Source organism: Strix uralensis, chromosome 4 (genome assembly GCF_047716275.1).
Source record: "Strix uralensis isolate ZFMK-TIS-50842 chromosome 4, bStrUra1, whole genome shotgun sequence".
NCBI classification, from domain to species: Eukaryota; Metazoa; Chordata; class Aves; order Strigiformes; family Strigidae; genus Strix; species Strix uralensis.
The window spans coordinates 106059607-106070650 of NC_133975.1; the positions used below are offsets into that span (position 1 = coordinate 106059607).

Sequence of the window (11044 nt, forward strand, 5' to 3'; positions counted from 1 at the left end):
AATTAACAAAAAAAAAAAAAAAAAAAAAAAAAAAGACACCACCACGCACACCCCCGCACACGCCAGTGACATCGCAGCGCCCCGCAAACACACCCGGCAGGCGCGTCCCCTGCCTGCCCTCCGCACCGCACCAGCGTGGCCGTATAAACCGTCCCTCTTCACATCGTGCTTGTGCGCTACGTTTGTTTTTCCTGCACATGGTTCCGTCCTCCGTAAGCCGCCGCAGAAATTTTCAAAGAAAATAGCAGAAGTCTTTCATTGTTAACATTTGATTTATTTAAAGTCCTTAACTGCAAATGATCAAAAACATACTTCACGCATTAAATTCTCAGTTATCGTTTTAAATCAAAATATTTTTTCAATTACAATCACATTTATAAAATTAACAAAAATTCTTAAATTCACGTGTAATTCTTTTTTTACTGTCATTTAAAGCAATTTCCAGCTGTAAAGAAAGAAAAAAATATAAACCATGCAATAAATTAAGAACATTGAGACAGCGAACAGGAATAATAATAAAACCCGTCTGGCTATGCTAACACCGTGTAAAACTGTGGAAAGTGCATTAACACTGGATGAAACAAGCTAAGGATGGCGATAATTAAACGGCCACAAAAAAAAAAAAAAATGGCTGTGGAATCTATTAAACAAGTTGGAAAAGGGGAGAGACAGAGCTCTCCTCTTTTCCCTGCGTCGGTGTAATAGTCATTTCCTGGGGGAGGGAAAAAATAACCTTGTTATAGATACACAGTTCTAGCTGGTACACAATGAAGACACTTAAATTAAATAAGCATGTCATCCACATGTTGATGAGAGTTCCTGATGAACGAGAATCTTCAGTAACAGATGGGAAGGAAAAAAAAATATCCAACTGGCTGTGACCTCTTGTAACTTTATATTACATCCCAAGACAGGTAACACTTGGAAAAAAATAAGGGTCGCATCCTGCACTCCAAAACTCCAGTTGGTCCCCTCGGGAGTGCAGGATCCGGCCCGCAGCATCTGGGTGTATGCGGGTTGTACTAGCCGAAGGTTTATTTTGCAAGTATCAAAAGGATGATCCGAGAAAGTAAATAGTCCTCTTGTTGCTTAGAGATTCTCTTAGTGTTTTGCTACTTCACAGCAGTATTGTCCTTCAAAGCCTTTTTAATTAAAAAAAGTCTTAAATGTCTACTCGCTTCTTCATCTCCGTATTGTTAAAGTATTGCCACATACCTGTAAACTTACATGAGATTATAGAGCACAGAAGGAGGGGAGACGAGGGGGCGGAAAGCACAAACAAGTAGTTTACAAGCTCAACAATTTTTTCTTCTTTTTAATAACACCCTGCAAAGGCTAGGGGGGATCTCCGGGGAGAGGGGCTGGGTGGCGGTGGCGGGGGGGGGTATGTACAAGCGGGACGCGGCCGGCTTTGCAGGAGGTCGTGGTGGATCGTAACAACACACAACGCGTTGCGAGACAATTAAAAAGTAACAGTCCTTTGCACGCAGCGTGCGGAAACACCTCGGTTTGTCGCCGGGAGAGGGTAAGGGGGGAGAGAGGCCAGGAAAGGGGGGGGGGGGAGGGGGGGGAGTCGCCCCGGCGGCGGAGGATGCAGAGCTAGGAGGTGTTTAGCACGGGTCTGGAATACACACCTTGGTAGTAGGAGGGCTCTAGGGCCGAGGGCTCGATGCTGCTCCGGCCCGCCATGGAGGCGCTGCCCAGGGGCAGCCCGCCGGGGATGCTGGCCCCGTAGGAGGAATATTGCAGCGCCTGCTCGTAGGCTTTGAAGTCCAGCTTGTGCTGCTGCTCCGAGGAGGACATGAGGTTGTTGATGGAAAAGGGGTGGTTGAAGGAGTAGTGGGGATCGCCCTTGAGGTGGAGCTGGGGTTCGTGGGCTAAGGAGTGAGGGGGGTGCGGGACGGAGGCCAAGGCGGGGACGGAGCTGATGGTGGAGGAGGCGGCCGAGGCCGAGGTCTTTAGCTCCGTGCTCGATCCGCTGTGGTCCATAGACTGGGGGCTGGTGGACGGGTTGGAGCTAGAGAGGGAGGTGGCGGTGTCCAACGGCGCGGGTTTATTGTGGCCTCTGTGCAGGGGGGAGTTGGAGCTGGAACTGGAGGCCCCGGCCTGATCTTTCCTGCCCTCCTGAGGGGCTTTGCTGTTCGCCGGCTTCTCGCACTTGAAGCGCTTTTGCCGGCGGAGGTAGCAGCCGTTTTCAAACATGTTGCCGGAGTCGGGATGAAGGGTCCAGTAGGAGCCCTTGCCGGGCTTGTCGGGGGAGCGGGCCACCTTGACGAAGCAGTCGTTGAAGGAGAGCGAGTGGCGGATGCTGTTCTGCCAGCGCTGCTGGTTCTGCCGGTAGTAGGGGAAAAGGTCCATGATCCACTGGTAGATCTCGCTCAGCGTCAGCATCTTGCTGGGCGCCTGCTGGATGGCCATGGTGATGAGGGAGATGTAGGAGTAGGGTGGCTTGGCGTGGGGGTAGCTCCGCTTGAAGGTCTTGGCGTCCCGCGTCCTGCCGAGGTTGGACTGGGTGTAGGCCATGGGGCTCATGCAGGGGTTCATGCCGCCGTAGGGGCTCAGCCCGTTCATGGGGGCGGGCTGGGCTGACATGGCGTTGATGCCGCCGGGGCTCAGCGCCGTGCCCATGGCGGCCACGCCGGCCGGCATGCTGTTCACCGGCCCCGCCGAGCCCGCCGGCATGCCGGCCACGGCGCCGGGGCTCAGCCCGGCCCCCAGCCCCGTGTTGGCGTAGGACATGTTGAAGGAGCTGGAGGTCATGTTGCCGCTCGTCGTCATGGTGTTCATGGTCATGTAGGTGTTCATGGTGTTCATGGAGCCCAGCCCCGAGTTCATGTTGCTCACGGGCACCGAGGAATAGGCCTAGGGCAGCGAGACGGAGAGAGGGGGTTAGGGGGGAGAGAGGGGCGAGCAGGACCCCCGCGGGGCCGGAGCCGCCGCCCTGCCCGCCGTGCCCAGCGGGCCGTGCCCCCGTCCCGCCGCGGGACGCCGCCCGCAGCCCCGGCACCCGGGAAAGCGCTTCCCAGCAGCCGCACGGGAAGGCCGCTGGCGCGATGAAAAGGTCTAATTCATATCTATACGTGTATATAAAGAGACACAGAGCGGGGGGGTGCTCGGTGCCGGCGCGCTCCCGTTTTGCCGGCGTGCCGCGGCTTGCGGGGCCGGGCGGCGGGACCACCGGGGCGCGGGGGCCAACGGCCGCCCCGGGGCCCCACAGGGCCCTGTAACTGCCCCGGGAGGAGCCTTTCTCCCGGGGTATTGCCGCGGTTTTGCAGATTTTGTGTCCCGTCTCGCTAGCTAAATATTTAAACTCGTCAGATTATTGAAATTTGCGGGCGTACACTGTCTCCCCCAAGGAGAAATTCGGCTGCCTGTGCTTTCTTAATCTCACGCATCTCTCCCACCGTGCACTGATTTAAATTTCTATTCTTACACAAGATGCGATAATGTCTTGTCGGGGAAAAAAAAAATCCAAACCAACAGCTCACGTCCGCGCATTTTATCTGTGGAAAGCTTCCCCCTTGTCTGCATCTTCTATTAAGTCAGTCTTTAAATTAAAGGTTAAAAAAAAAAAATCCCAAACAAAAAACTTTCCCAAAGTAGGAAAAGCCTGAACTTTCGCTGCCTGAGATTTCCTACAATTGCCCGACGTGCAAAAATTATAGCACCCTACCACAAAACACAACTCTCCAAAAAGGCAGAACCGGAGAGCCTGCAATTGTGCTTTCCAGCACGGCATCTGATTTAAACAGGAGGGAGAAAGACATTCCTAGTTTACCTCGAACAAAGGCAATACGGCTAAGAAAATGAGGCTTAGGCGACGGTTTATGTATAAAATTCAGTACTGTTCACTACAAATTCCACGAGCTTATAAATGCGCTTTTAATTTAGAGGATCACGTTAATTATTTGAGATGGTAGGACGCGGATGGGTTTCCCACCTTGCATCCATGCAGTGACTCAAATTAAATAGCAGGGGAGGAGAAAAGATTGAGGCTAAAAAATAGCAAAAGCGAGGGTCGCTTAACTCTATGTTTGTGGATAATGAGCGTGGTGAGGATAAATGAGTCTGGAAACGGCACGTAATTAGGATGACCCTTATTTGCCCTTAGCCGACTTTCCTCTATTAAACCCGGTGCCAGCAGGGTGACACGTATCTGCCTGTGCCCGCGTGGCCCAATGGGCGCTGTGTGCCAGCGCGGGGTGCAGGGACGAGGCGGGGGGGCTGTGAGCCCTGTGTCCGGGTGTGCTGATGCAACGCCCGGGTGCGCACACCCAGGTGCCTGCCGCGCTGCCGCACTTCCTTAAAACGGCTCCTGCCCGGCCGGGACCCCGGGGGGCTGCTGGGCGCTGGCTGCTGCCGGTGACCCCCGCCGCGGTGCGAATCGCGGGTCCCCGCAGGGCCGAGCCCCGCTGCGGCTGGGGGGGGTGTCTCCGGGAGCTTCCGTGGCCCTCTCGGCGGGCCGAGCTGCCGGCGCAAGGGCCGGTTCTCCCTCTTCTTTTGCACCGTGTTGCCAAAGAGGCGCGGGGGGCGGAAGCGCGTCCCGGGGTGCCGCGGGCCGGGCCGGGGCTGCGGGGCCGGGTGCGGGGCCGGGGTGGCGGGGCCGGGGCCGGGCCCCCTCCCGGTCTGGCGCCGCGGCCGCTCTCGGCAGCGCCGCCAGCCGGCCCGCGGCAGCAGCGCACGCCGTCCGCAGCCCGTCTTGTAAAGTACGAACAAACGGCTATTTTCAGCCCCCCCCCCCCCCCCCACTCTTTCTTTTCTCCCGGCTTTAACAGGTGAGGCCCCCGGCGCCGGCGAGCAGAGGGGCCGGCGGCCCCGCCGCGGAGCCCGGAGAAGGCGCTGCCCCTGCCCCGGGACGCGCTCGCCGCGGCTGCCTCGCCCCCTGCCATCTGCCGGGAAGAAGCCGGGGCCGGCAGCGCGGCGAGTCCTCTGCCCCGAGCCAAGAGTTTACGGGGCGCTTTTGTGAGCGCCGCAAGCGGAGATTACGCCTTTTAGAGGAGATCAAGGGCTGCCCCCGGCCCCCCGGCCCTCCCAGCGGGCCCGCAGCCGCCCCGGGTCTCCCTCAAACGCCTCCCGGGGTTCCCGAAAGCCGTGTTTTCCTCGGGGAAGCCTGGCCAGCTTCAGCGCCAGAGGGAGGGGGGAAGGCACGTTTGCTCTGGCAGGATCCGGAGTGCAAACCGATTCCTCCGATTGCTGCCCCCTTCCAGACCCCCAGCCCTTCCCCCGGCCCCCCCCCTCCCCCTTGCAGAGGGGCAGCAGCGGAGCCAGACCCTGGGATTTACTCACCTCCTGAGTGTCGGCGTAGTAGCTGTTCCAGTCGCTGGTTTCATGCCCTTCCATTTTCACAGTCCCTAACATTATGGAGCCAACCTGCCCGGTGTAACCATCCAGCCCTCTTGCAAGCGAGCGACGGGCAGCAGGAAAAGAGCCCGAAAGCCCGACCTAGCAGGAAGCCAGCTCCCAGGAGGGGCGGGGGGTGCTGAATTCTCCTCTATAACCAGCCAAAAAGGAGGCAGGGAGCGGTGTGGGGCGAGACAGTTGAGAAAGTGAGGAAGTGCCGGCTGGGATGTGAGTGGAGTTGAGCTGATGTGGATCTTACGTCGCAGAAGTACCCACCTCCTCCTCCTCCTCTCCCCATTTGTCCGCCGCACAAAGGCGTTCGCACCTACAAAGCCGGAGATGCACCTGCAAACAAGGCAGTTCCCCTCGCCTGCAACTCCCCCCGGGGCGGCACTTTATTTGCAAAGAGGCGTAATTGGTTTAAGCTTGTGGGGAAAGAAGGGGAGACGGAGGTGGGAGAGGGGGAGAGTAGGAAAAGGCGGGGGGGGGGGCGCGACACCCACCCTTTCAGATGGACAGGACAAATGCTAGGAATGATCGGTGGAAATTAAGTGAGGTGGATAAGGGAAGGGCAGCCCCCCTCTGTTTGAAGAGAATGCAAAAGGCCATCCAGCCTTAAACCCCTGAGATTAGGCGCAATATTTACTGAAGTCCGGTAGATGCTCCTTTAACTTGGTGGCCGGGACGTGCTCCAAAGTCCCGAGTCCTGCAGCCCGCAGGCTCCCCCCCGCTCCCTCCCCTCACTTCAAAGCTGGTTACCACGCAGGTACCTCCGCGGCGCCCCCCACTCCAAGCGCCCTCGGGGCGGGGGGCCGGACCCGGCGCTCCGGGCTGCGAGCAGCGGGGCTCGGCTCCGCGCTCCCCAAAGCCCTCCGACCCCCTCCACGGGCTAAGCCCAGCCCTTCAAACGGGGCTGCCGTCCTATGTAGATGGTGATGGTGGTATTTCTTTTCTGGTGCCTTACGTTTAGAAACCATGTGAGTCACCGCGCTGAGACATAACACTATAGGCACCCAATAAATGCGGACAGAGGCTTGAATGCGGATCCACCGATATTAACCTCCACTTGGCAAACACCAGGTGAGTCACTGGAACCATTTTATATCTTTACTGTGGAAAGCCTCCAGCCCAGAAGGCTCCTTTGGAAGCCTTCTCTGGTGCCAGGCACCCACGAGCAGCAATAATAAGTAGCGGGTATCTCTTTACCAACTTCTTGCTCATTGACCTGATTTCTCGCAAAGAACAGGGGAGGAGGAATCTACACAGGCTGGTAAAAGGTAAAAAGGGGCAACACCGATATACCAAATTGACATTGGTCGACGCTTGCTGTTATTATGGAGGGAAGCTCAGTATTTGCAAACGGATCGAACATTTTCTGTTTCTACTCCTGCCCTGACCGGCTCTTCGAGCTTCTGTCAAGACCACAGACTTTTCCTGGACTTCTCTGCCCTGTCCTTTATGAGTTTCTTCCTACCTAGCTACTAGAACTTTTATCACCTGATAGTAAAAAAAAGACAAACCAAAAAACCCCCCAAACCCCCAACCCCACCCACCAACCAAGCAACCAAAACCCGCCAAACCCAAATAACATTCCGGGCAATGGCAATTTGAAAGGGAAATAAAGTTTATCGGGATTTTGAAAAAGGCTTGTGTATCATACCACACAAATTAAAATACACATCTGGGGCTGAATTTCTGCCTGGCATGTTTAGGGTTCAGAAGGACCGCAGTTGCTTCCACAGTGATTTGTCCTCGAGCGATCTGCGAAAACGTCAGTCTCACAAACACGATTTAGAAGTTTCTTATACAGAGACCCAGGATTCAGATGACGAGATATAGCATATCTCCGCCTCAACAAATATGTTTTAACTTGTCCTCTAAATGCGTTTTCTGTTATTCCTTTCTTTGTTCTTTCCCTCCTCGTCCTTCTTTCTTTAAATCTGGCAACAGAATTAAGTCAAATCCTCGAAACAAACAAAACTCTGGAATCAGCAGACGAGAATAAGGGATGAAAATGTGTCTTGAAGGAAATAAAATAGATAAAAGCACTGGATTAAACCCCTACTTTCTCAAATGGTCCAACTACACCCTTGGAAACTGGAGCAAAACCCAGTGGAGAATCTAAGAGATATTAAAATTGCGGTCTTCGTGTACGCACCCCCCCCTTCACTAATATAAGCAGTCTGTACATCTGAAAACAGAGCCCCTTCGGTGGTGGCTTGTTCACTTCAGTACCTGAGGTCTGTGGGGTTCAGAAATCCCCCAGCAGTCCCGCCGCATGCGGCGAGGCTGGGAGGAGTGCAGCGGCCCGGGGCCGGGTGACCTCGGGGCGGGGAGGCCCCGCTTCCCGGAGCCCAGCCCCGCGGGAGCAACAGCCTGCGGGACGCCGGGCAGCCCACGCAGGGCTCGCTCCCTACCTGGAAAAAAGAGCAGGCACGAAGCGCGAAGCCGGCCACGCTCCGCGGACGCTGCTACCAACCGCGGAGGCGTTTGGCCGGGCGGAGCGGAGGTGGCGGCCGGCAAAGCCTCTCCCGGGGCCGGCCGGCCCCTCGGGACGCCCCGTCGGGGTGCCGGGCCAGGCCGGGCCGGGCCGGGTGGGGGTGGAGCTGGGGGGGGGGGCGGGGGACGGGGGGGCGACGGGCCGGGGGTTGTGCAAACTCGCAGCGCCTCCTGTTGTCCGGCTGCGGGCCGGGCTCAGCTCCCTCGTTCCGAGGTGGCTCCCAGAGGTGAGAGCACAGGCGGGCTCCTGTCTGTAACCCGGGAGAGCCTTTGCCTCGGTGCGCAAATCATCAAGCCCGAAGCAGGGGCAGCCGCTGCTGGAAATTCCCCTCAGCCCCGGTTGCTGAGTGGCAGCCTTGGTGGAGGAAAGCCTTCCTTGTGTGAAGAGGGTCGTGACGGCTCTGCCCACCGCCACAGGAAAAGGAGGGTATTTCGGTAGTTGCCCTGCCTCGCACATAAGCCTCTGCGAAACCCTATGTGGGATGCTCCGAGAGTCCAGCGCGGTTTGTCCGTACCCTTTCCAGGAGGCTCAGCGGGAAGGGAAGGGAAGACTCTCCTAGGACGGAGGACGCGCGGTAGCAGCCAGGAGCTCTCCAGACGCGCTTAGCTGCTTATGCATTTTCTAGACTTCAGAACGGTAGCCCTGGCTCGATTTACACAGAGCCCTTCCCCCGCTCTGCTTAGTGTATCGCCAGTTTCTGATCAAGCTGTACACTGGCTTTCTTTTTGTTGTTGTTGTTGTTTGTCAGGGGGAGCCGTTTGTGCAGCCTGGAGAAAAAGCGCAGGCGGAGGTGAGCTCCATCTTCCCCGCCTAAGCGGGAGCACGGTCTCAGCTTCTGGCTCCACCGGTGCGCGCTGCCAAAGAGTAAAACACAGTAACTGACCTCAAAAGTATGTGTGTGTGGTTTGGGTGTGTGTGGAGCGGGGCGGGACACGTCCACGGGAGCCCGTGTTACCCAGCGCTGGCAGTGGGAGCCGAGCCCCGCAAAGACCACTCAGCAGGCGGCCGCTTTTTGGGAAGCGCACCGCTACGGGGTCCCGGCTGTCAGGCCGGGCCGAGGGGCCTCACCCGTAGGAAGGGGCCTCCGGCACCGCCGCGGCGCTGCCCACGCGAGGAGCGGCCACGGCACGGCAGTGGTCCGCTCCCCATGCCCAGCGCTGCTCGGGAGCGCCGCCCGCAGGTACTGTCCCACGCGTGGGGCGGGCGGCAGGAGGAATCGGCGGGGGCTCTAAGTGTGGAGCGCTGTCACGGTTCGCTCCAGTGTAAGAGCTACTTCTACCCTGGCAAGGGCAGCGCCTGCCGGCCACCCCTTGGGTTTAACTTTCAGAGTCTTACTTGGTTTTACCCAAGCGCCACCGTCTCCTGGCCGTGAATCTCTCGGCAGGGCTTGTGCGGAGCAGATGTCTAGCTCGGGAAGGAGCTGCGGGGTTGTCTCCGCACCAGGATGCCGCCTCTGCTCCTCACCGTACAGCCGCCTTTCCTTCTCCCCGGATCTGTCCCGGCAGAGGGTCGCTGGTATCCGGCTTTCCAGGCGGGCCCAACGCTGCGCAGCGGCTCGCCTCAAAGGCCGTGGGACCCCTCAGCCTCTCCCAGCCTCTCCCTGTCCTTACCCACCCAGCCCTCCCGACGGCGGGAAGTCCCGCTGCGCATCTGCTTCCAACCCGAAATCCTCCCCCACCCAAGCGGGCAAACAGCGATCTGCCGCTGCCCAGAGCCGGGTCCCTTGGGCGGGGAGGGAGCGCGGGCGGTGCCGGGGCGCTCCGAGAGCCGGGCTGGGTGACTGCCGGCAGCGCCCCGCGCTCCGCAGGGGGCCCATCGAGACGGCGGCGGGGTCGCTGAGCCCTCACTGAGCAGAGCCGGCGGGGTCCCCCCGGCCCGCCCGGGCTCCCGCTGCCCGGAGCACCCCCGGCCCCGGCCGCGGCCTTCACGAGCCGGTGCGAGGCGATACGGCGGCGTTTCCTTTCCTCTCGCTCGGGAGCGGCGCCCGGGCAGGTGAGGGCACCGCACGGGGTCAGCACCCGCTTGGAGCCTTTGCTGCGTGAACCTTTCTCATCTCGACCGTGCCGACCAAGCGACCCCCTTCCCCCGACCGACCCGAGGTAGGAGGGGGGCACCCCCTCTTCTTTCTGCACCTCCTTCTCCCCAGGACCCGTGGTCTGGATCCTCCTGGGCGGACTCGACGCGCCCTCCCGCTGCCCCGTTCCCGGCAGGGCCGGCCGGGGGGACGCGCCCCTGCCCCGCCGGGCCCTGCCTCCCTGCCCCGCTGCTCGGCCGCGGGTTTTCCGCCCTTTCAGCCCCCCCGCCGGGCGCAGGGGGCTCCGGCGCGGCCGGGACCACGGGCAGTGCCGCTCTGCAGCCCGCGGGAGCGTGGCGGGGGGTCGTCCCCCCGGAGGCCCCGTCGTGCCGGGGCCGCGCCCTCGGGGCACCGGGCAGCGCTCCCGGGGGACGCCGGGCCTGCCGGGCTCCCACGGGTCACGCTCAGGGTGCGCGAGGCCCCGGAGACGTTGTGTGGCTCGTGACAGTAGCGACTTTCTGTTGCCGGATTATTTTATTTTATTTTATTTTATTTTATTTTATTTTATTTTATTTTATTTTATTTTATTTTATTTTATTTTATTTTATTTTATTTTATTTTATTTTCGTCCCTTTTTTCTTTTTAAATTTCAGTGCAATTAATTGCATTTCATTTTTCTAGGCGTCATTCAGAGTTGACATCATCAGACTTGAGCAACACTCCTGACATAAAATATAATACCCCACCCGCCCGAAAATACTCATGTATCACAGCAGTTAAAGGAGAAAGAATCACAAATAACAAAATGAAAAATGACAAATAAGTTAATATCCGATGGTTGCAGCGATGAGAGTAAGGAAGCCTCTGGGGTTGTTTACTTTTTCTTTAGTGTAACAAAATAATTCTTAACGAGTTAAATCATGACCCATTGTATACAATCGCTTTATTTTTGCTAATACAGTTAGATGTGTGTATGCTGTTTGCAGAACTCCAGCTGGCAGCATGCCCACACTGCAGTGTGTGATTGGCCAACTGTGTTTTACTTACTTTCTTACTTACTTGATATTTCTCATTTGATTCAAGAGCAGCCATGCAGATATTTATTTTAATTATTGGGTGTTTTATTTATGGTACAATTTACCAAAACATAAGTGCAAATGTTTCTGTTGTGTATTTTAATCAGTGTGCCC

The 11044-nt window shown here is 57.6% G+C and overlaps 1 protein-coding gene across 1 annotated transcript; it reads right to left on the reverse strand.

Moving 5' to 3' along the window:
• Positions 1–253: 253 nt before the first annotated feature.
• FOXA1 (forkhead box A1) lies at positions 254–5532 on the reverse strand. The gene is made up of 2 exons (XM_074865212.1): positions 5287–5532; positions 254–2862 (listed from the first exon to the last, which is right to left on the reverse strand). The coding sequence occupies exons 1-2, from the start codon at positions 5356–5358 to the stop codon at positions 1600–1602; spliced, it is 1335 nt and encodes a 444-aa protein (XP_074721313.1). The 5' UTR covers positions 5359–5532; the 3' UTR covers positions 254–1599.
• Positions 5533–11044: the final 5512 nt, after the last annotated feature.

Bases quoted from the DNA above. Each gene is read 5' to 3' on its own strand.
- FOXA1 (XM_074865212.1), bottom strand. From the start codon at position 5,358: ATGTTAGGGACTGTGAAAATGGAAGGGCATGAAACCAGCGACTGGAAC. The intron at 2,863-5,286 runs GTGAGTAAATCC...TCGCTGCCCTAG, and splicing joins ACTACGCCGACACTCAGGAG to GCCTATTCCTCGGTGCCCGT.